General features: G+C 42.8%; 1 protein-coding gene across 1 annotated transcript in view; it reads left to right on the top strand.

Annotated features, from left to right (window-relative positions):
• Window positions 1-26,263, top strand: part of LOC126283945 (DNA repair protein RAD50) — a 238,345-nt gene that overhangs the window by 177,638 nt on the left and 34,444 nt on the right. Inside the window, exons 19-21 of the mRNA XM_049982352.1 lie at window positions 6,366-6,566; window positions 16,952-17,158; window positions 17,255-17,428. Coding sequence (XP_049838309.1) covers window positions 6,366-6,566; window positions 16,952-17,158; window positions 17,255-17,428 — 582 coding nt within the window. The remainder of the gene's footprint in view (window positions 1-6,365; window positions 6,567-16,951; window positions 17,159-17,254; window positions 17,429-26,263) is intronic.

The following is a 26,263-nucleotide window of genomic DNA, read 5'->3' as shown; positions in this document are numbered from 1 at the left end:
TGCAACTCCACCCCAAAACCTGATATGCAGTACCTGTACAACACAATGCATGCACATCTGCGTGCTCGCATTCATCATTTTGGCAGTTACATCAGTTATTAATGTACCAGGATTTCACATTTGCAATAGCTTATCTTGCACTTACATTTACCTGTGATCTTGAAACATTAATCACCTAAGTATGTTACCTAGAAAAATGTATTCCTGAAATTTCTTCATTCTACATTAATATATATAGATTGCCACTCTCCATAAAGATGGTATGCCGAGCCGCAGACAGGTACAATGGAAAGGCACCTCATTTTTAGCTTCCGGCCAAGGCATTCTTCAGGAAAGAAGGAAAAAAAGAAAAAAAAGAACACACACACACACACACACACACACACACACACACATTCACACAAGCAAGCACATCTCACGTATACATGACCACAATCTCAGACACCTCAGACCAGAATGCATTCTGGTCCAAAGTGCCAGAGAAGCGTGTGTGTGTGTGTGTGTGTGTGTGTGTGTTTTGGTCATCTGTCCCATCAGATTAGGGAAGGGAATTGACCATGCCCTTTTGAAGGAACCATCCTGGCATTTGCCTGAGGTGATTTAGGGAAATCATGGGTTTGAACCATTGTTCTCCCCAATGCTAACCCACTGTGTTATCTACTGCGCCGCCTCTCACACAAATGTTCTGTGAATTTTGTAAGAAAAGAGTGCTGTACTTCTTTTCTCGTACATAACACATTTTGTAAAATGTGCAGTGGAAGAACATTTAGTCCTTTCTGAAAGTGTTAGGCAGAAAGTGTAATGTGAATTTATATCTTTCTTTCTGCATTTGGAGGGGGAAAATGCTGCAACAATCCATACTGAATTTGTGGAAGTGTATGGAAATAATGGTGTCGGGCAGAAAGTGCAATGTGAATCTATAACACTCGCAATAAAATATGAACTATTAAAAATAAGAACTTGATTATTTTTTACATTAGTAGGTAATACTTTGGGTTATTGTAATATGTGAAATACTTTACTAAGACTATTATTTTAGAGTATCATTATTTGAATGAGTAGAAGCGTGAAAAGCAATGACATGCATTTAATATGCTAGAAAAGTATTGTATTTCAGTACTGCTTACCACACTCCATAAAATAACAAGTGTTCGTCAGTTTGTCTTTCAAAGGAAGGTCCCAAAGGGTGGGAAGACTTGCCTGGATTAGCACAATTAGAGATAACTGACCTTTGCTTGGTGTGAACAAACGGAGTCTGGAGGTTTCATGGAACAAAATTCCTTCCTTCAGTAACAGTGCCTGACCAAACAGATAGGACAAGTGGTTACTGTCCTAGATGGATAAGAATCCGAATGTTTAACTCACAGTTGAAATGTTCTGAATGTACATATAACTCAGGAAGAGGCAAAGCAGAACAAACGGTTGTTGATTTTGTCTCCGTGAAAGACTGGATAAAAAATTTAAAAAATGGGAGCAAACAAAATCATATAAAAATTCACAGGCATCTCTCTCTCTCTCTCTCTCTCTCTCTCTCTCTCTCTCTCTCTCTCTCTCTCCACCACTGAACACAATAACATCGTTGGTTGGCACGAGCTTCAATCCTTGTTGAAATCACTTATGTGGTGGTATAGGTTAGGGTACCAGGTGTAACTTGCAGGTATTCGTCTTGGTGGTTCTTTGCTTTCAAATACTGAACAACAACAAAATTTTTAGAATTCCTTGTGATTCACTAGAGCATTAACAAGAGCAATGATTTCGAAAGGTTGCAGTAGACTAGCAGTTAATTTATTTGGGTGGAATACTGGAGCTTGTTGTTTTAATACCATAGAGCGCATTCTACTCTTCCTCCCACACACACCCTCTCCGAAATGACAGATACCATTTATAATTCAGTTAATTTATTAACATTTAAGTTTCATTCATTTCTAATCTTTTGACACATTATCTAAATCATTGTACTATTTCCACTTTCTGTAGTCTCATGTTGTTTGTTGTTGTGGTCTTCAGTCCTGAGACTGGTTTGATGCAGCTCTCCATGCTACCCTATCCTGTGCAAGCTTCTTCATCTCCCAGTACTTACTGCAACCTACATCCTTCTGAATCTGCTTGGTGTATTCATCTCTTGGCCTCCCTCTACGATTTTTACCCTCCACGCTGCCCTCCAATGCTAAATTTTTGACCCCTTGATGCCTCAGAACATGTCCTACTAACCGGTCCCTTCTTTTTGCCAAGTTGTGCCACAAACTCCTCTTCTCCCCATTCTATTCAATACTACATCATTAGTTATGTAATCTAATCTTCAGCATTCTTCTGTAGCACCACATTTCGAAAGCTTTTATTCTATTCTTGTCCAAACTATTTATCGTCCATGTTTCACTTCCATACATGGCTACACTCCATACAAATACTTTCAGAAACGACTTCCTGACACTTACATCTATACTTGATGTTAACAAACTTCTCTTCTTCAGAAATGCTTTCCTTGCCATTGCCAGTCTACATTTTATATCTTCTCTACTTCGACCATCATCAGTTATTTTGCTCCCCAAAAAGCAAACCTCTTTTACTACTTTAAGTGTCTCATTTCCTAATCTAATTCTCTCTGTGTCACCCGACTTAATTCGACTACATTCCATTATCCTCATTTTGCTTTTGTTGATGTTCATCTTATATCCTCCTTTCAAGACACTGTCCATTCCGTTCAACTGCTATTCCAAGTCCTTTTCTGTCTCTGATAGAATTACAACGTCATCAGCGAACCTCAAAGTTTTTATTTCTTCTCCGTGGATTTTAATACCTACTCTGAATTTTTCTTTTGTTTCCTTCACTGCTTGCTCAATATACAGATTGAATAACATCAGGGAGAGGCTACAACCCTGTCTCACTCCCGTCCCAACCACTGCTTTCCTTTCATATCCCTCGACTCTTATAAATGCCATCTGGTTTCTGTACAAATTGTAAATAGCCTTTCACTCCCTGTATTTTACCCCTGCCATCTTTAGAATTTGAAAGAGAGTATTCCAGTCAACATTGTCAAAAGCTTTCTCTAAGTCTACAAATGCTAGAACGTACAGTTGCCTTTCCTTAATCTTTCTTCTAAGATAAGTCGTAAGGTCAGTATTGCCTCACATGTTCCAATATTTCTACAGAATCCAAACCGATCTTCCCCGAGGTCGGCTTCTACCAGTTTTTCCATTTGTCTGTAAAGAATTCGCGTTAGTATTTTGCATCCGTGACTTATTAAACTGATAGTTTGGTAATTTTCACATCTGCCAACACCTGCTTTCTTTGGGATTGGAATTATTATATTCTTCTTGAAGTCTGACGGTATTTCGCCAGTCTCATACAGCTTGCTCACCAAATGGTAGAGTTTTGTCAGTAGTTCTAATGGAATGTTGTCTACTCCCGGGGCCTTGTTTTGACTCAGGTCTTTCAGTGCTCTGTCAAACTCTTCACGCAGAATCGTATCTCCCATTTCGTATTCATCTGCATCCCCTTCCATTTCCATAATATTGTTTTCAAGTACATCACCCTTGTATAGACCCTCTATATACTCCCTCCACCTTTCTGCTTTCCCTTCTTTGCTTAGAACTGGGTTTCCATCTGAGTTCTTGATATTCATACACGTGGTTTTCTTTTCTCAAAAGATCTCTTTAATTTTCCTGTAGGCAGTATCTATCTTACCCCTAGTGAGATAAGCCTCTACATCCTTACATTTTTCTCCTAGCCGTCCCTGCTTAGCCATTTTGCACTTCCTGTCGATCTCATTTTTGAGACATTTGTATTCATTTTTGCCTGCTTCATTTACTGCATTTTTATATTTTCTCCTTTCATCAATTAAATTCAGTATTTCTTCTGTTACCCAAGGATTTCTATTAGCCCTCATCTTTTTACCTACTTGATCCTCTGCTGCCTTCGCTACTTCATCCATCAAAGCTACCCATTCTTCTTCTACTGTATTTCTTTCCCCCATTCGTGTTGGTTGTTCCCTCATGCTCTCGCTGAAACTCTGTACAACTTCTGGTTTAGTCAGTTTATCCAGGTCCCATCTCCTTAAATTCCCACCTTTTTGCAGTTTCTTCAGTTTTAATCTACAGGTCATAATCAATAGATTGTGGTTAGAGTCCACAACTGCCCCTGTAAATGTCTTACAATTTAAAACCTGGTTCCTAAATCTCTGTCTTACCATTAGTCTTATACTTAATGCCTTTTCTTTTGCATTTGGAATCTTTGTGCATATGATTTTAAATATTCTTACGTGTTTACTTTGATTTAACTTCGTCCTTATCATTTTTTGTTATTGATATCTACATTACTGTTGTTTTATAAATTACTCATTGAATTTTTTTTTTTTATGTAACTGTCTTTGATGTAAATCTTTATCTGCATTATTTTGTCCAGGGTGTGGACAGAATTTAACTACCATAAAAAATATACACCTTGTAATGAAAAAGCTTTTTTTAAACCATTGCATAATCAGTATAAATAGTATTTTCATATTTTGTTTTTTAACCAATAGATTGGTGTTTTCAAATGTTTAATATTACAATGATAAATAAAAATATGTAAAATCACAAGGACAAAGATTCCATATGGAAAAAGAATAAAATTGTGTAGAAAAAAAGATAGCAAATAAGGATGTTGATATGATGATTAAATTGGTGCAGCAAAGGATTAAAAATGAAAAAAATGTATTTATATCAAGAAACTGAATGAAAATAATGATCAGTCATTCCTATAAAGACATGAAAAATACAAACTGCACTGATTAGATTCGAACCTACAGTCTTCAGCGGCCTGTTCAAATAACTGAATGCTAAACTATGACCTCATTTTAAAATTGCTGCTATTTTTGAGGTTCTGGTGGATCACAGATATTTCCGAATTTTTTTTTCTTTTTTTGTTGATTACTTGTAAATGAAGGCCCACAATGGTAAATGTTTGCAGGATGTGTTACTTGGGAGCCAATCCTGCACCACCATATAAGTGGTTCCATAAAGTCCAACCTACCAAATTTTTTGCTTAAACTTTCTAAACAGTATGAATGTAAATACTAATAGTTACTCTCACAGTCAAAAATGTTGTCCTCAACTTCCAGAATGCCACAGCTTTCTACAGTGAAGTGTCTAGTCACCACATATCACTAGTTGAAACCACATTTCATATTTTTTCTTCATTGTTGTTTGTCACACACCCCTGACTCAAGGAATAAAAGCAAGTGTAATTAGTAGCAAAATATATTTTAAAATCATATTCACACTCTACATTAGCAGCAAATCATTGCTTGCTTATGCAATATGCCGTATCATTGACAACATCACACTTGTTCAAATGTAATTTCTTACTTTGTGACAGCGTAAAAGTTTCAATAATAGCAACAATAATAAAGTTGCTTGAAATTTGCATCCATAGTCAAAAATAACATGTTAATGATTCTTGAGCCTTCCTTCAATACTTATAACATAGAAACATGAAAATCTGTGCCTTCACTAAAAAAAAAAGTGGAGACGGTGGGAGATCTAGAGCAGCATCTTGATTAGATCACGAATGAATTCATTGGGAGAATTTCACATCACGATTAGATTTTATTTGAAGCTAAACAGGGTGATGATGTTTATATACTATTTGTAGGCCTGGTTTTTAGTGACTGGTGGAGAGCGATTAAAAAGTTACACTTTGTTTTGTGCTTTTTAAATTCTCATGAAATATTGGAAATAATGGCTCCAGTTGGCAAAAAGAAGTGTCTTCTACTTGTACCACTGCTTTCTCATGCACCTGCAATCATAGTGTCCAAAATTGTCAAATTCTGCAGTAAAAGGAGACCCCCATGATTTGAGGCTGAGTCTGCTTTGATTTCTAATTTACATAAATTCCAGTGACTAAGAGACTGTTCAAAAATTAATGTTTGCAGATGAAATAAATATTATAATCAAGGACCCAAACTCAGTAACACCAGACACAGGCCAAGCAATAAGTGAACAGGCCTACAACTGACTGACAATAGACATTTTAAATCTTAATCTCACAGACACATCTTCAAAAAGATGAAACTGGTCTGCTGCTGCCAAAACAGGAATCATCTCTTGTATATTTCACTGATTCCTTTTCCCTTTACTTTCACCAGAGAGCCATTTTCTGCATCTTTCAAATAACTTCACGTGGAAGAGACTTTGGTTTTAATGGCGTAAACAGTAGTTAAAACCATGGCCTGCTACAAATGTGTCATTTCTGGTCCATTACAGATTTGACTGCATGGTACAAAACTGATACCTAAATATTGGAGATACGTTTGTCAACTTAGGATAAAAATAATGTGTCAATGTTTTGAAAATTCATAAATACTGACAGTCTCATTTGTTTTTCAGCTCGAAAGTGGACAGCAGAAACGCCGACAACTGGAGGAACGTTTGCAGGAGTTGCAAAGTATGCATGTGATGATACAGTCAGAAATTGAGGTGCTCGAGACCCGACTTCAAGAAGCTAGAGAGACACTTGATTCTGCAGTGCAGTCAAAAAATATTAGAGTTACAGAAAATCGAAAAAATGTAGATCAGGGACAAAATAAGGTAAATATCATATTTGTACTTCTGTTCTGCGCTTCAATTATTCTGAAGATTTTGTATGTGCGCCACATAGGTACTACAGTGCTGACAACTTTTGTAGTAATGATTATGTTGGTGAAAACCTTACAAATGGGAATTAGGGGGGAAGGGGATATAGAAATATTATTTTTTAATATACAGTGTAGTTTGAGATTACTGTTTCTGTAATATGTATTATTAAGCCATTTGCACAAGTAATATATTGTAGAATTGTGTATCACTAAGTGGTAATTGGTACCAAAAAAATGGAAAATTCTAGATGTAATCTATACTTGTTTTTAAAGATTGTGTTACTGCCAAACTATGGCACTGAATAATACAATCAACAATGCTGCCTGACATGTGAGATAGCCATGCACAGTGCGCTACTGGGTATAGTGGTGATACTAAATTATGGCAGTCACTCGCAGCATAAACAAGTAACAACTTGGGCTGCACTGCACGACTGGAGAGGAAATAAGTGGGACAGGGGAACAAACGCCGCCTCTCTCAGGATCTGCAGCCTGTGTCCATATTCTGTGCTCCTGCAGAAAGGGGCCGCCAGTCCTTTCTGGTGTTGCGAGAGTTGTACTCAAATCCCATGAAGACAAAGATTAATGTCTTCACCAATTGCAAAATAAAAAAATCAGCAGTGCACAACACAAGGCATTCGCTAACGACTACAATGCAATTGTTAGCCAAAGTTTTCAGAGTTGGTAGTTCAGGTCTGATCTCTGTCGATATCTTAAGCAATCATAGATCTAAACATCCTCCTCCGCAAACTGCCAGTATGAAGTGTCAGCGAAATACTTGCTGAAAATGGCTTGTTAATCAAAATCTACTGATTGTGCATTTCAGTAAAATTTTATAGCCGGAAGTTGGGAGGGATTTATTGTCAACAATTGCTGCAGACCCATATGTCAAGGAATGCTTCAAAATAATGTAATAAAACAGTAGGCATAGCTCCACACTTCTACATTTTAATATATTTTTGTGTTAATCATAAGGTATATTGTAGCAAAATGTCTTTATTGCTGTTTATACAGTAATCTCGGCCTGCATTTACTTGCCATGTCTGTTAGGTGTAACCGTGTTACAAGACAAAAAATATGGGAAGAGAGAGGAAAGGGGGAGGGGGAGGCAGTGTTCACAAGTTTGGTTCAATAAAAGGAACAAAAAATGTATCATGTAATGCGATATATTATTTCTTAATTACCCATTCTAAAGAACTAACTTTATCAGCAAACTCAGTATGAACTGTCATTTGAACCAATGACAGTGCTTTCTGCAAAATTTTGTCGGCTGCATTCAAACAAAAGGTTGTCTTCATGCAAGTTTTCAGCATGGCAAAGCTACTTAATCCACCCTTCCATAACAACATTCTTGATAGATTCATCAAGTAAATTCTGCACATATGTTGTCTTCTGTGGTATCCTAGACAGCATTGCTGATACCAAAACATATTTTTATCATCAACTTGAAGAGATTGTCTAAGTTATGTCAGTATTGTTTGTAGACAAAATGGTGTCTCATACTTGCCAGATAGCCATGTGGGGAAAAACATGTACTCCACTAGTGTGGGTAACAGTCATTTGTAGGCTCCTTTCAAAAGTTCACCAAATGCTCTCCATTCTTTCGTCAGTAATGTGAGGCTGATCTTGACTCTTCACTTTGCATGGACATCCTGTCTCTTCCAGATTGGAAATTCCAGTATCATCGGTTTGCGCTATAGGTGGAACAATCCCAAAACAGTAATGAAAAACACAGTGCATCACATTACTGACTCATGCTTGTTTAACTACAGGTAAAAAGGTGCTTCTGAATAGTGCCATTGTGCTTCAGACAGATTTGAGCATGGCCAAGACACATTTCAGTCATGGAATGCCCATTGTTGCTTATAATTGAGCCATAGAACAGTTGTAATAACATAGAAAAAAACTTAAAGGTTTCATGAGTATTTTGCTTTTGACAATATAGCTGGAAAACACTTCCTGAAATTCTGGAGGTAATAGGGCTAAAATATGAAAAACAAGAGGTTATCCACAACTTATACAGAAACAAGACTGCAGTTATATGAATTGAAGGATACAAAAGGAAAGTAATAGTTGGGAATGGAGTGAGACAGGGTTGTGGCCTTTCCTCGATGTTATTCAGTCCGTATGTTCAGATCCCCCTGTGGGTTCGGGGGTAAGAATAGGCCCACGGTATTCCTGCCTGTCGTAAGAGGCGACTAAAAGGAGTCTCAAACGTTTCGGCCTTATGTGATGGTCCCCTACCGGGTTTGACCTCCATCTTCTAAATTCTTCCGAAGAGCGAGCTGATTGGGGAAGGGCGCCTTACAAGGTGCAATGTGTCCATCGCTCATTACCATCTCTAGCTTGGTTGGTCGTCGTCGCATAGCTGTCCCGCCCACTCACCGTCTCTAGGGCGTGGCTTTGTTCTTGGGTGCGGTTTTTGCAGTCTGCTCTGCTGTGTCGCTTTATGCGCCAATGACGATCATGGGCTACATTTCACCTGAAATCCAGCACGGTAGCCAGTCCGTTGTGGTGGGGCCGCCATGTACCCTGTCGGTTGTAGCCCCCTGACAACACAGGGATCGCTCTACTGATGCCTGCGCCGTTAACTCCCCGCGTATGCCAAGGAGTAGATGCCTGTCTCCTTGGGGCATCGGGACTCCCGGCAATGGCCATCCCGCCAGGTGGTCGTTGCTGAGGCTGGGTGGCGCCCGTGGGGAGGGCCCTTGGTCGGAGTAGGTGGCATCAGGGCGGATGACCCGCGATGAAGCGTGGTACATCATCTCTTGCTGGCGGCCAGCCGCCAGCAGTCTCTAAGCGTTCTCGGCCTCAATACAACGCTCAGGCATATGATCCACAATCGTTCCCCTCCCTGGCCACACCATGGGAGGAACGAAAGGCTATGGTTGGCAGCGAACCTTATTCACCTCGCTATTTAGTCTGTACACGAGTCGATGGGGAATCGTTTATGGCGACCAAGCCTCAGTTTTTTGTCGAGCACTTGGAGGACAAGTTTGGGGAGGTGGAGGGCTTGTCCAAAATGCGCTCTGGGGCAGTATTGATCAAAACGGCATCCTCTGCACAGTCACGGCGGTTACTCGCTTGTGACAAGTTGGGGGATGTTTCCGTCACGATCACACCCCATAAGAGTCTCAACATGGTCCAGGGCATTATATTCCATAGGGACCTACTCTTGCAGTCAGACGACGAGCTACGCGCCAATTTAGAACGGCGGGGTGTTCACTTCGTCCGGCGCGTCCATCGGGGTCCGAGGGATAATCAGGTAGCCACCGGTGCCTTCATCTTGGCCTTCGAGGGTGACGTCCTACCCGAAAAGGTCAAGGTGATGGTCTACCGATGTGATGTAAAGCCCTATATCCCTCCCCCGATGAGGTGTTTCAAATGCTGGAAGTTCGGCCACATGTCATCTCGGTGTACTTCCAGCATGACATGCAGAGATTGTGGACGCCCTTCACATCCTAATACTGCATGTGCGCCGCCTCCCATCTGTGTGAACTGCGGCGAACACCATTCCCCTTGCTCGCCAGACTGCAAGGTTCTACTGAAAGAACGAAGGATCATGGAATATAAGGCCCTGGACCGCATGACCTATACTGAGGCTAAGCGGAAATACGAGAGGCTACATCCTGTGGCTCTGACCAGCTCCTATGCCACCGCTGCCAAAACAGTAGTTTTGTCATCTGCTGCGCCGATTCCACTGAACACTCTGAGCCGGAATACTACACCTGCCCCCTTGATGGTGGGGGGCACTTCCCCATCTGTTGCTCCTGCACCACCTACCTCAGGAGCAACAACCCCCAACCATCGGGGACACAAGTCCCCAACTCTAAGCCGGAGAAGCGTCCGACTTCTTCGGCGACTCTCTCTCGCAAGGGATCCCTCGGGTCCCTCCCTTCCCAGGTTTCCACCTCTGGGAAGGGTGACGTCAGCCAATGGCTGAAAAGCAGGCCAGCGGCTGGTCGCAGGGCTTCCCGCTCCTCCTCCGTCCCGGAGACTGACTCGGTGGAGCCCTCCCAGCCAGTAAAGCCCAAGGAGCAGAGAGAGAAGACGAAGAAGAAGAAGGCCTCTAAGGCCAAGGAACGCACGGTGGCATCCACCCCACCGCTCCATACAGGCTCTGCGTCTGAGGATGAGGTGGAGATCCTGGCATCCGCTGAGGATCTGGATCTCGCCATACCCTCAGACGCCAAGGACACCGATTGTACTGATCCTCGATCGGTGACAGCAGGTGACCCAGTGACGTGATCTGCCTCCTCGGTCCCTTCCCGCCTATTTCGCCCATGGACAAAGTGATTCTCCAGTGGAACTGCAGCGGTTTTTTCCACCACCTTGCTGAGCTCCGCCAACTCGTCAGCAGTCATCCTTTCTTCTGCATTGCCCTCCAGGAAACGTGGTTTCCGGCAATGCGGACCCCTGCCCTACGAGGGTATCGGGGTTATTATAAGAACCGGGCAGCTTATGAGAGGGTGTCTGGTGGAGTCTGCGTCTACGTCCTTAACTCTATCTACAGCGAGTGTGTGCCTCTTCATACACCCTTAGAGGCTGTCGCTGTAAGGATGTGGACGCCTCAGCCTATTACTGTCTGCAGTTTGTACCTTCCGCCGGATGGTGATGTCTCTCGTCATGGGTTGGCTGCATTGATAGGACAACTGCCGCCTCCCTTTGTGTTGCTGGGCGACTTTAACGCCCATAACCCCTTGTGGGGTAGCGCCGCGATTACTGGCCGGGGCAGAGAAGTCGAGACTCTTCTGTCACAGCTTGACCTCTGCCTTTTAAACACGGGAGAGGCGACCCACTTTAGTGCGGTCCATGGCTCGTTTTCGGCCATTGACCTTTCTATTTGCAGCCCCGGACTTTCACCATCCATCCACTGGAGGGTCCATGACGACTTATGTGGTAGTGACCATTTCCCCATCTTTCTGTCACTGCCACAGCGTCACTCTTCTGAACGCCCCTCCAGATGGGCTCTGAATAAGGCTGATTGGGACTTATTTACATCTGTCGCAGTGATCGCACCTCCTTCCACTGATCCGATTGATGCGGTGGTTCAGTCGGTCACCACCAGCATCGTTTCTGCGGCGGCATCTGCGATTCCCTGTACATCCGGGTCACCTCGGCGGAGGACTGTGCCGTGGTGGTCGCCCGAGATCGCAGAGGCGATTCGAGATCGCCGGCGGGCTCTTCAGCGCCATAAGCGGCACCCGTCGTTGGAGACCCTCATTGCTTTTAAACAGTTCCGCGCCCGAGCCCGACGCCTTATTCGCCAACGGAAGCAGGAGTGCTGGGAACGTTATGTTTCCACCATTGGCGTCCGTACCTCTGCATCGCAGGTTTGGGCCAAGATTCGGCGACTCCAAGGCTATCGGCCACCTGTCTCTGTCCCTGGGCTTTCACTGAATGGAGCAGTGTGCACCGACTCCGACACGATTGCGGACCGACTAGCAGAGCATTTTGCTCAGTGTTCCGCGTCAACGAACTACCCGTTGGCCTTCCGCTCCCGGAAAGAGCGGTTGGAAAGTCGGAGGCTTTCCTTTCACACGCGCCACGCGGAGTCGTACAATGCTCCTTTCAGCGAATGGGAATTCCAGAGCGCACTTTCTGCTTGCCCTGATACGGCTCCTGGACCAGACCGCATTCACAGCCAGATGCTGAAACACCTCTCAGTGCCTTGCCAGCGACGCCTCCTAGATCTTTTCAATCGCGTCTGGGTCGAGGGTGTTTTCCCGTCTCAATGGCGGGAAAGCATAGTCCTCCCCGTATTGAAACCTGGCAAGAACCCGCTGGAGGTGGACAGCTATCGCCCCATAAGCCTCACCAACGTTCCTTGCAAGTTGCTGGAACGTATGGTGAGCCGGAGGTTGGGTTGGCTCCTCGAGTCTCGGGGCCTTCTGGCTCCGTCTCAGGGTGGGTTCCGTAAAGGCCGCTCTGCCGTCGATAATCTGGTCTCCCTGGAGTCTGCCATCCGTACAGCCTTTGCGCGCCGCCAACATCTGGTTGCCGTCTTCTTCGACATGCGGAAGGCATACGATACGACTTGGCGCCATCACATCCTGGCCACACTTCATGGGTGGGGCCTTAGGGGCCCGCTCCCGATTTTTATTCAGAATTTTCTTTCGTATCGTTCCTTCCGCGTGCAAGTAGCTGCGTCGCATAGTTCCTCCCGGGTCCAGGAGAACGGGGTCCCACAGGGGTCTGTCCTCAGTGTGTCCCTGTTTTTAATTGCCATCAATGGGCTTGTTGAGGCGGTAGGGTCGTCCGTCGCGGCTTCTTTATATGCGGACGACTTCTGCCTATATTACAGCTCCAGTGGCATCGCCGCTGCTGAACGGCAGCTGCAAGGTGCCATCCACAAGGCGCAGTCATGGGCTGTAGCGCACGGCTTCCAGTTTTCGGCCGCGAAGACCTGCGTTATGCATTTCTGCCGGCGTCGCACGGTTCACCCTGAGCCGCGCCTTTACCTTGACGGTGAACCTCTTGCTGTGGTCGCGACGCATCGGTTCTTGGGACTGGTGTTCGATACCCGGTTGACTTGACTGCCCCATATTAGGCAGCTGAAGCAAACATGCTGGCGGCACTTAAACGCTCTCCGTTGCTTAAGCCACACCAGGTGGGGTGCCGACCGGTCCGCCCTCCTCCACCTATACCAAGCGCTGATCCAGTCCCGCCTTGATTATGGGTGTGTGGCGTACGGTTCTGCCTCGCCTTCAGCATTGCGATTGCTGGATCCCATACACCACTGCGGGATCCGCCTCGCCACGGGAGCGTTCCGGACAAGCCCCGTCGACAGCATACTTGTGGAGGCTGGTGTCCCTCCATTGCGGTTCCGGCGTGACCGCCTTCTGGCCGCCTATGCCGCGCACGTTTATAGCATGCCAGGGCATCCAAACTACCGTCTCCTGTTCCCGCGCTCGATCGTCCATGTTCCAGACAGGCGGCCCCGGTCAGGGTGTCCCATTGCGGTTCGCCTCCGGGACCTTCTCCGTGGCCTTGACTTTTTTCCTCTGCCGCCTGTTTTCCGGGTCAATCTCCGTCTGCCCCCGTGGAGTGTGCCCCGACCGTGCCTTCGGCTCGACTTGGCACAGGGTCCGAAGGTCTCAGTGCCTCCGGAGGCCCTCCGCCGCCGCTTTCTTTCCATCCTGGCTGAGTTTCCGAACGCGGCGGTGGCCTACACCGACGGTTCGGTGGTCTCTGGTCACACTGGTTACGCTCTCACTCTACGGGATTATTGTGAGCAACGGTCATTGGCAGCTGGCTCCAGTGTATACACTGCCGAGTTGGTTGCCATCTATCGTGCCCTAGAGTTTCTCCGCTCCCGCTCAGGTGAGTCCTTTGTCATCTGTAGTGACTCCCTGAGCGGTTTACGAGCTCTTGACCAGTGTTTCCCTCGTTCCCGTCTGGTGATGGCCATCCAGGAGTCCCTCCATACTCTCGTCCGTTGCGGCCGCTCTGTCACCTTTGTTTGGTCCCCGGGTCACGTCGGCATCCCGGGTAACGAGCGGGTTGACGAACTGGCGAAACAGGTGGTCAGTTCCCCGGCCATGGAGATCGGTCTTTTAGAGAGTGACGTCCGATCCGTATTGCGGCAGAAGGTCCTTGCTGCTTGGCGTGATGAGTGGCGCACCCTGCCCTCTCCCAACAAACTTCGGGCAGTCAAGGAGACAACCAGTGTGTGGCGCTCCTCCATGCGGGGGTCTCGCAAGGACGCTGTCGTCCTCTGCCGGCTCCGCATAGGACATACCCGGCTCACGCACGCGTATCTCTTGTGCCGTGACGACCCGCCTCTCTGTCGCTGCGGATTGTCCCTGACCGTGGTACACGTCTTACTAGACTGCCCACTTTTAACTGCCCTCAGGCAGACGTTCGCGCTGCCTGATACACTCCCTGCTCTTTTAACCGATAACTCTACTATGGCTGACTTAGTTCTCCGTTTTATTCGAGCAGGGGGTTTTTATCATTCAATATGAGAGTCCCTTTTTATTTTTTTTTTTAGTGTCGACTGTGGCTTTTGGCCTGGGGTTTTAGTTTGCGGTGTTTTAATGTGTCCCTTGGCTGTTGGCCTTTCCAGTTTTATTTTCATGGTCGGCCAATGACCGTCGCACTCTGTGTGTCTTTTAATCTCTTTTCTCTGGTCTTCGTCTATGTCTTTCTTGTACTGTGTCGTCCCTTGTCGTCTCCGTTATGTGTTTATTGCTTGTTGGACTTTTCTTCGTGTATTATTATGGTCGTGGAACAAGGGACCGATGGCCTAAGTAGTCTGGTCCCTTTAACCCCCACAAACCAACCAACCGTATGTTCAGAAAACAACAATGGAACCCAAAAAAAAATTATGAGAGTTATTTAATGTTAAGGGAGAAGAAATTAAAACTTTGATATTTGTTAATGACATTGTAATTTATCAGTGATAGCAAAGGGCTTGCAATCTTGCTGGGGAAAAAAAGGATTGTGTCTTGAAAAAAATTGTTAGATGATTAACAACAAAAGTAAATCAAGAAAAATAGAATGTAATCAAATTAAATCAGGCTTTGCTGAGAGTATTAGATCAGGAAATGATAAACTAAAAATAGATGATGAGTTATGCTACGGGGGTAGCTTGAAGAATTCGCAGAATGACCACAAAATGTTGGAGCTCTCGCAGTGAGGTTCCCACATAATAATAAATCATCTTTTATGACCAAAAATGTGACACATCAGAGCTTAGAATAGAAATATCTTGTGTGGATGCCTCTCTGTTGTTTCCATGTAGTGATTTGTGAAGATGAAAAAGGCAAGAATCGAGTGTTGATGAAGTACTTCATAAAGGAAGGTATGAAAGCAAAGGAAATTAATGTTGATTTTAGCTCCTTCAAATTCAACTGTTGTCAAGAGGACAAGCAAGTTTAAATTTAGTCAAGGCAGCTTTGATGATGATCTGTATAATGACTGGCCAAGGTGTCTCAGAAATTATTGCAAAAGTGCATAGAATGGTCACGGAAGATCATTAACTGAAAATCCGAGAAGTAGCTGACGCTTGGGATGTCATCTGAACTGGCATATCAGATTTTAACAGTGGAATCGGTTCTTGGTTGCTGTAGTTGGTCCAGGTTAGCATAGCATTATTCCATAATTGTTTGACCAGTGGAAGGATAATCTACAGCACAATAACTTTTGCATCCCAGAACACTGAAGCCATGACCTTTCTGGCTGACCATATGGTCTTTGTTTTCATTGGTGAGGGTGAATCAACATTTTTCCACTGCTTTGGCTGCTATTTTGTTTCTGTGGAATAGTAGTGAACCCAACCTCCATCAGTAGTCACACACTGGCTCAAAAAACCTTGTTGGTTGTTTTGATAATTGTTTGGACATTTGCATTCTGATGTAATTTTTATCTGTGTGAAAGAGTTGTGGCACCCATCTAGGAGATAGCTATCCTCTTATTTGGGAGCAAAAATACTAACTATGACTGAAGTAGAGAAAATGCAAAGTGTAGACTGGCAATAGTAAGAAAGGTTTTTGTGACAAGAGAAACATTGAATATACGTTGGAATTATTTTTCTGAATGTGCACTTCTGGAGTATTGCCTTGTACCAAAATGAAATAAGGAGTCAAATAGTTCAGACTAGAAGAGAATATAAGCTTCTGAAATGTAGTGCCATGGAAGAATGCCAAAGGTCATGTGAGTGGAATGGATAACTATAAGGAAGTACTGAATCAAATTGGGGAGACAGGAAACTTATGGCACATCCTTACTAAAAGAAGAGGCCAGTTGATAGCCTACATCTTGAGGTATCAATGAATTGTCTGTTTCAAAATAAAAGGAAATATTGTGTGTGTGTGTGTGTGTGTGTGTGTGTGTGTGTGTGTGTGTGTGTGCGCGCGCGCGTGCGTGCGTGGCAGGAATATATGGTACCATCAAGAGGAGGGCCAAAATGGTACAGGCACTGGAAGATGAATTGGGCAGCTTTAGGCAGCTCCACTCTGCCATGGGACTAAGTAAATGACACATGTAAATGGTCTGTGGTTGCATTCTTAATTTAAAAGTATTTCTATACCAGCATAATTGGCCTATCTTGTATCAGACCAGCTTTTGTTCAGGCATGTTACATGTAAATTGTGCACAAATGAATGAGGTGTAGCCAAATGTGTTTACAGTGTTAAAATGTGCTTTTCTAGAAGTACTGAACTGAAGGAACTATAGTGTAATTAGCGGTTGTGCTACATGTTTGATGCATTCAACAATGTAATAATTAAAAGTAATTCAGGTAGTAAATGTTTCCAGATGTGAAAAGAAAATCACATCCACAGAGTGTATGTCTTTGCAAACTTTCTTTGTTAACTGATTGTGTAATGTTTTCAGATTGTTGAGCAAGGAAGAAAACATGATGAAATTTGTAATTGGCATAAGACCATTCAACGGTATGAACAGAGCGGCATGAAAGAGAAACTTATGTCAGTTCAAGAAAGGTTGATAGAACTGGACTCTAAAAAGGAGACCCTTGCAGATAAAAACAGAAGAACGTGCGAAAACATTGATAAGCTTAAAGAAAAAATTTCAAATCAGCAGGTAAGAATTCTTCAACTTGGTACTTTTTCTGAATGTTGTATACTTTATGAATGTAATGAATGATCTGTAATATGTTCTGATACTGGAATTTTGCAGCTGAAAGCAAGAGAACTTGAAGATAACAAAATATTGAAGGAGAAACAGGTAGAAGCTGAAGAACTGAAGAGTGTAATAGATAAAGTAAAACAGCGCCTCGGTAAGTTCCAAGTGAAAACCATCGAAGAAGAGAAAAGTCGTCTCTGCAGAGAAATTTCAGCTGTCAAAGAGGAGGTGAGGAATTATAGTAAAAATATGAAAATTTGGGAACTAGTAACATAATATATAAGTCTGGGGGAATATTTGCCATGTTATTTGCAGAGAGCATCAGTGAACACACTATAAAGAACATTTCAGTCAGTGCTCACATACATTGTTGAGTAGGTATACCTATTAATACCAACTAGTCATTATCAATAGCCCAAAAAGCCAAGAAACGTTTATGGAGTACTGACAATGACCAGTCAGTCTTAATAGGAATACTCATGTATATAAGCATCAAGTGAAGTAAATTTTATAGTTTTTGGAGTTAACTGGATCATGTAGTGCCTGCAAACATAATAATAAAATGGCTGTAGTAAGGAAGGTCAGTATATACACATTGTGACGAAAAGTCTTTGGACACAGATTGTTGTGTGTCCAAAGGCACAGGTGATGTAACTAATACTCAGCAGGTGTTCGTTTCACTCCATTTCAATGTCTAAACTTCATTTAAGCATTAGGAATTATGTTCTGCTAGACTGATCTCCCACAGAACTTATTTAGTATGATATTCAGAAATATTTTGCCACATAGTCAAAGCATATATACAATGTGTTTGAGAATGCTAGTGAAATTATTTTTATCTACCAGAGTTTTTTTTCAAACAGTAGTATTGTACCCTTCAAAGTAGTTCCATTTGGCAGCTATAAGCCAATGGAGTCTTTGTTCCTAGTCTTGGTGGGTGTGCTGAAAGGCTTCAGTAAGTAGGGCCTTTAACACATTTGTCATCATCCTTTTGAATGCTCTCCAGAGTCCCAAAATGACGTTCTTGTAAGAAATTTTTCAATTTCGGAAATAGATAAACAGTAAAGACTCAGGTCAGGTGAACAGGAATGGGGAGGGGGGAGGGGCTGTGGAACAACATGAATGCATATTGAAATCAAAAACCCCATGATGGAATTGGCCATGTGACATAGGGCATTGCCATGATGCAGCATCTACTGACTTACCAGCTGGACCAAGGGGCTGCAAACAGGGTCTCCTCAGTGACAGTTCAGCGAACATTGCTGCCTATGGTCCTCTGCGGCAGGCATCCGATTCGTGCACTGATGCTGACTGCTGTTTGTCGTCAATGAAGGCTGGAATTTGCATGCCAATATTGCAACTGGACGCGCAGTGAGTGGCAGCAGGTGGCCTTTCCAGACAAACCACATTTTGTGCTCCATCAAAGTATTTGATGTGGCAGTGACATTGCCTGAACGCATATAACAGGTGTAAGTGAAATTATGTTAATTGTTGGATGTTTTTACCATCCACCTCTCGCGTCCGTCGGCCGTCGTAATTTAATATATTATTTATTGGTAACGTTAATTGTTACCATCTTACGTGGTGGGCCTTAATCAAAATTATACTTCATTTTAATTTTGATTTACAATTAAACACTTTTGTGAAGTTCCCTTTTTTTTTAACAATATTGATCTTAAGTGGAATTAAACTCGCTGAATCTTAAAACATGAGTATATAAGTTTAACAATGGAATAAACTTTTCATATTAATTTCCTCAGCTAGTCAGTTCACTTTAAAGCAAAAAATCTTTAGTTATTAATTACAATTGCGGCCCACACAAGCGCGAGACTATTTGTTCTTACCCCCGTTAACCTTTGCATTGTAGTCGGAGTCCTGGCTCTGGCTCTCGGCTGTGGTACTGAAAATAAGACTCTTAAAGCTACGTATTTTCTGCAGTGTCAGGCGGCTGTGGAGAAAAATGAATTATTATGTTAATAGCGGGTGAGTTTTTTTGCTTCCGCTAAATTTTGTAAGTTAATATCACCACGTAATGGCATCGTTGGCTGCATTGGCCGCTGCGATTGTTGAACTGTAAATTACTCGAATGCAGGTTAATTCAAATGAAGGTGGACATGAAATCAGGATCACCTCTTACAAATTGAAAGTGAACAATGATATTAAATCAATATATTATCTGCTTAATTAGTACAAATATGCTCACATTTGCCAGCACTCACAAGATGTCCATCTACACACAAACAAGACAAGAGAAGTGAAGATGACTAAAAAATTAACAAAAGAGCATATCTTATTGTCTCTTTAGATCATTTTGTTATATTTCTTTGCCCTCGAAACTTACACAGAGAAATTATTATAATACGGATACATGAGAAAAATATATATTATTCAATTTTTAAATGTCTCTTCTTTATAAAACTGTTTTTTAAGTCTTTTCGTATTATTTCATTAGGGACACTATATTGCCCCCCAATATGTTTGTCATAAAAAATGTTCTGTTTTTTGACATAAATATTTACTATTTCATGTCCAAAGTGTCCACATGCAGTTTTTTTCTTTCACAGTCTACATATATCACATCGTATGTTTGAGTCATTGTACTTAATAATGTTTGTTGCACACAAAGTATAATACAGATGAAGTTATTTACATAACAATATAATAGTCATGTACAAAAGAAAAGGACATAGAATACAATTAGTTTGACAGTTACTTTATGACCTGTTACATTGGTGCATTCATTTTGGCTGGTTCTTCTTGAGGTTGCAGCTTATGCAGTGTTCAAAGGTATACAATTACGAGTTAGTCTGTTATTTTAGCAGTCCCATAGGTGTCAACTGTTTGCTCCCCATTTGGTGCGGCCATAGGGAAACCCTGGGGAAAACCTCGGCAGAGCGACAGAGTAACTGCTTTTGCTTTGGTTGCTTTCACTTACATCTTTCTGGGATGTCATTTGAGTACAGGATGTGCATACATTACGAACAAATTTTCGTTGCACTGTGCAAAGAAATGAGGTCATTATAACAATTAATATATCGTCATTATTGATTACGGTGTCATTCATTATCTACACTGCGACATTTAGCTCGTAATGGTGCTAGCTGGTGTGTTCGGTGCTCAGCGTTCGCGGCAGCTGCAGAGAGGTCCACGCCCGCTCGATGCCAGTGTGCCTCTCGCCGATGCGGAACAACAGAATCGGCTGCACGGTTGGCGATGCGCTTCTGTCTCGGCCGGGTGTGATGGAGTGGGATGATATCCGCCCCCCATGCTTGTTGGCAGGAGTCAGCTCTGCTACACATCTCCGACGTAGTACATGAAACGTACATGCAACCAACGTAATATTTCCCTCCCGCTGCAGATGGTTACGCTAGTGGAAAAGAAGCATTTATTAGTGCGGCAGTTGTTAAGTTTTCACCAGTTTCCGAGTGTCAAGCCAGCATTGTCTTGAAGAATACATGACATGGATCTTCTCCCATGAATGCAGTTTGATGCAATACTGTATCTATCACACATCAGATCGTGGTGCCTTTTTTTTCATCGCACTCCCCGACACTGGTGTGTGTCCCAATATGAGCGTAGCACAAACATTCGCCGTTTCTGCGGTCTCTGTTTTGCAACAGTCCACGCATCGCATTCCAATCTCGCATGATTGTACTCACTGAAATTACAGTCTGTCCCAAAAATATTGACTGTGGGTTCACTTCACGTTAACAGTTCACATTTATAACAAATTCACAGTTTTTCGTGCGTAATATTGGCGTTTGGGATCCTCACCGCTGTTAAACGTTCAATACGAGCACTCCACTGTCCATATCACAGTTTCACCTTCACAGTTTTTCAGTAACTGTTTTGATTAGTTCACAAACACTAATGTATTTCATTCAGTCTGAACTGGATTTTGGCTTGTGCTGGATTTTACCAGTCTCTCGCACTAATTACCCCATTCCATTTTCCACTTACAGAGCCGTACTTACCTTCAGACTTTTGACTATACAATTATATTGACGTCTGATCTGAGGCAAGTCCCCGTGTCATGTCTGCCTATTCATTGCGTACTTGCCCTCCAGAGCCAGACTCGACTTTACAAAACTTTGCCTCTCGCATTATTTTCCACGTTTTTAAATCTAGGCCTAGCGTGCAAGTTCCTAGATTAGTGTTAGATTTGTGACTTTTGTTTACACGATAAATTCATGCAGATCTCTGCCTTAGCAGATGACAATATATTTTAACAGTGCTTAGCGTTAGTCGCATTTACTAATTTGCCTTGTACCTTGTCCACAACACATGAGGTACCTCGCGTGATATACACTCTGCACTCATGTTGTTTAGTAAATTATGATTGATCATATTTCAGGATTGGTATAGACATAAATACAGGGAATAACATATACACTATAATATTGAATTTCAGAAGTTTCATTACTACTACAGTTCAAAAATATTCATGATACAATAATGAAAAATTCTTTCATCATTACATGCTGTTGAATTTTTAAAAACATTTTTATGAATTTTTAAAAACATTTTTAAAGCATTTTCAGAAATGAAATTTGTAAAATATTCTTGTTCATTTTTCTTTCAAAATGCAATTCCTTAAAAATAATGTTATTCCTTAACATCTACAAAATTGAATCACACCAATCCTGTGTGACTAATTGCTTTTACCTGTTACACACAGGAAAAAAATACATTCTAAACTTAACCTATTATACACATATGTAAAAGTTGCTCTACCGAGCGTGGTCTTTTTTTTTTTTTTTTTTTCTGGGTACGCTATACACCTGATTCAGCTGTCACAGTTTTAGAATCACTTAAAGAAAAATGTATGGTCAGTAGTGCAGAAATAACCAGATGGGGGTGACTGTAATCTATAGAGTGTGGACTGGTATGTCTACAGATTCATTACTGGTGCTGCAGACAGACATTCTTGTGAAGTACTTCTGAACACATTTTCTGAAAACTGCCTTTAAGAACTATTTAGACAACTCGCATACAATGGAAACAATTTAGAGCTTGTAGCTACAAATAGGCTTGACCTTATTGATAGTGTCAGTACAGAGAGAGGAATTAGTGATGGTGGCCCATCATTGTGAAAATGGTTACTAATGTTAATATATCAATCAAGAATGCCAGGGAACAGTTTATTCCAGAAAAAGGAGATTTGTGCTTTGGGAATGTATGTGCCAAGGAAGTGGATTAAGAGCAGAAAGGATCCTCTGTGGTTCAATAACAAAATTCAGAAAAGGGTGAGGAAACAGACTATTGCACCCCTGGTTCAAAAATGAGCACGCTAATGTTAACAGGGATAGGATAGTAGTAGTTTGTGCGTCCATAAGATGATCAGTGCTTCAGCAAACAATAATTTAAACCATCATACCTAAGCAAAAGATCTTATCGAAAATCTGAGAAAATTCTAGCCATTCATAAAATCAGGAAAGCTGAAGTTTTAAATTTCACATTTAGGAGATCATTCATGCAAGAGGATCATACAAATACACTGTTGTTTGCCTGTCATATGACTCCCATATACGGGATGTAGAAATTGGCATCTATGGCATAGAAAAGTAACTGAAAGAGTTGAAAACAAAAAAGTCGCCAGATCCAGATGAAATTCCAACTCAGTTTTACAGAGAGTACTCTTTGGCATTGGTCCCTTACTTAACGTACATTTATTGTGAATCTCTCACCCAGCACAAAGTCTGAAGCGACTGGAAAAAAGTGCAAGTGACTCCTGTATATCAGAAACATAAAGGAACGGATCTGCATAATTACAGACCAATATTCTTACATTGGTTCACTGCAGAATTCTTGAATACATTCTGAGATTGAACGTAATAAATTTCTTTGAGGAGGAAAAGCTTCTCCCCACAAATCGTCACAGATTTAGAAAGAATCACTCGTGCAAAACTCAGCTTGTCCTTTTCTCACATGATATGCTACAAACCATGGATGGAGGGAAACAGGCAGACTCCATATTCCTAGATTTATACAAAGCAATTATCATGGTGCCCATCTGCAGTTGGCTGACAAAGGTCTGAGCATACGGTTTGGGTCCCCAGATATGCAAGTGGCTCAAAGACATTTTAAGTAATTTAACCCTGTGTGTTGTCCTCAACAGCAAGTTTTTCTAAAAGACGAGGGCACCACCAGGAGTGTCCCAGGAAAGTGTAATAGGACTTATTTTATTCTCTGTATACACAAATAATGTGACAGATTGGCTGATTATAAAATTACAGTTTTTCTTCTGATGATGCTTTAGTGTACAAGATGATGTCACTAAGTGACTGTAACGTTATACAGGATGACTCGGACAAAATGTCTAGTAGGTGTGGTGAATGACAGCTAGCTCTAAATGTAGAATAATGTAAATTAGTGCAGCTGAGTAGGAAAAACAGTCCTGTAACATTTGAGTACAGCATTTGTAGGTTGCAGCTTGACATAGTTACATAGATTAAATATCAAACTGTAATATTGCACACCGATATGAAAGAGAATGAGTACATCCGGTTATAGTAGGGAAGGCAAATGACTGACTTCATTTTATAGGGAGAGTTTTGGGAAAGTGTAGCTAGTCCATGAAGAGGATGGTGTATAATCCCAGAATGAGATTTTCACTCTGTAGTGGAGTGTGCGCTGATATGAAACTTCATGGCAGATTAAAACTGTGTGCCATCCCGAGACTCGAACTCGGGACCTTTACCTTCGCGGGAAAGTGCTCTAGGTCCTGAGTTTGAGTCTTGGTCCAGCACACAGTTTTAATCTACCTTGAAGTTTCGGTGTATAGAAAGCTTGTGCAGCCCATTCTTAAGTACTGGTAGAGTGTTTGTGACACACGTTAGATTGGATTAGAGGAAGATATTAAAGCAATTCAGAGGTGTGCTGCTGACAAGCACCCATGTATTACGGAGATGCATTTGTGACGTAACGGGACTCCCTAAAGGGAAGACAGCACTCTTTTCATGAAGCGCTGTTGTGGAAATTTAGAGAACATGCATTTGAGGCTGACTGCATTTAATGCTACTGCCACCAATGCACATTTCATATAAGAATTGTGAAGAAGAGATTTGAGAAATTAGGGTTCATATGGATTCTTTTAGACAGTCATTTCTCCCTCATTATATTTGCGAATGGAATGGGGAAAGAAATTGCTAGTAGCGGCACAAGGTACTCGCCGCCATGAACTGTACTGTAGTTTGTAGAGTATGCACGTAGGTGTACGCTGTAGTAACACCAATGTTTTCACCAAATCATCTGTAAATACAGACCCATTTCACGCTTTTCAATGTATTTGACCATATAGCCTATGACAGACTCTTGACTCATTTCTGATATAACTTGTTAATTACATCTCAGTTTGACTTGTATATAGAATTCTATATACAAAATCCAGCAAATATGAATGAGATGAATTATCCTGTTCATAAAATCTGTGCTTTGGCAAAGATTTAGAGTATGTGGGCTACAAGATTGTTTTTGCTAACTAAAATATCACAGCAATCATGGCATTCCTCGTCCATGTATGAAATCTTAAATTCATAACAGAATGCAGAGTGTGACATTGACAGACTGCATTGCAGGAATAAAGCTCAACTCAGAATAGTAGAATGTAAAACATGAGTCCCACTATACTTTGGTAAAAATGACTTTGTAATGGATGTTTCAGTGAATAGTGGTAGGTGCCAGAAATCAGTTCCCCCTGTGGGTTCGGGGGTAAGAATAGGCCCACGGTATTCCTGCCTGTCGTAAGAGGCGACTAAAAGGAGTCTCAAACGTTTTGGCCTTGTGAGATGGTCCCCTAACGGGTTTGATCTCCATCCTTCTAAATTTTCCGAAGAGCGAGCCGATTGGGGAAGGGCGCCTTACAAGGAGCGATGTGTCCATCATGCATTACCATCTCTAGCCAGGTTTGTCGTCATCGCTTAGCAGTCCCGCTCACCTACCATCTCTTGGGCGTGGATTTGTTCTTGGGTGCAGTTTATTGCAATCTGCTATGCTGTGTCGCTTTATGCGCCAATGACGATATTGGACTACATCACCTGAAATCCAGCACGGTAGCCAGTCCGTTGTGGTGGGGCCGCCATGTACCCTGTTGGTTGTAGCCCCCTGACTACACAGGGATCGCTCTGCTGATGCCAGCACCGTTAACTCCCCATGTATGCCAAGGAGTAGATGCCTATCTCCTCGGGGCATTGGGACTCCCGGCAATTGCCATCCTGCCAGGTGGTCGTTGCTGAGGCTGGGTGGCGCCCGTGGGGAGGGCCCTTGGTCGGAGTAGGTGGCATCAGGGCGGATGACCCGCAATGAAGCGTGGTACATCATCTCTTGCTGGCGGCCAGCCGCCAGCAGTCTCTAAGCGTTCCAGGGCTCAATACAACGCAACTACATATGACCCCAAATCGTTCCCCTCCCTGGCTACACCATGGGAGGAACGAAAGACTAAGGATGCCAGCGAACCATACTCGCCCCGCTACCTGGTGTGTACGAGAGCTGATGGTGAATCCTTTACATCCATGAAGCCTCAGTTCTTCGTCGAGCACTTAGAGGACAAGTTCGGGGAGGTGGAGGGCTTGTCCAAAATGCGCTCGGGCTCGGTTTTGATCAAATCGGCGTCCTCCGCTCAGTCCCGCCGGTTACTCGATTGTAACAAGCTGGGGGATGTTCCGGTTACAATCACGCCCCATAAGAGTCTTAATATGGTCCAGGGCATAATATTCCATCGGGACCTTCTATTGCAGTCCGATGACGAGCTTCGCGCCAATTTAGAGCGGCGAGGTGTTCACTTCGTCCGGCGCGTACATCGTGGTCCAAGGGATAAGCAGGTTGCCACCGGTGCCTTCATCTTGGCCTTCGAGGGTGATACCTTACCTGAGAAGGTCAAGGTGATGATCTATCGTTGTGACGTCAAGCCATATATCCCTCCCCCGATGCGGTGCTTTAAGTGCTGGAAGTTCGGGCATATGTCTTCCCGCTGTACTTCCAGCCTCACATGTCAAGATTGTGGACGCCCATCACACCCCAATACTCCATGTGCTCCGCCTCCCATCTGTGTAAACTGCGGAGAGC

Source organism: Schistocerca gregaria, chromosome 8 (genome assembly GCF_023897955.1).
Source record: "Schistocerca gregaria isolate iqSchGreg1 chromosome 8, iqSchGreg1.2, whole genome shotgun sequence".
Lineage (NCBI taxonomy): Eukaryota > Metazoa > Arthropoda > Insecta > Orthoptera > Acrididae > Schistocerca > Schistocerca gregaria.
Note: the sequence above shows the minus strand (reverse complement) of the source record. Positions and strands in the feature narration are given on the sequence as shown.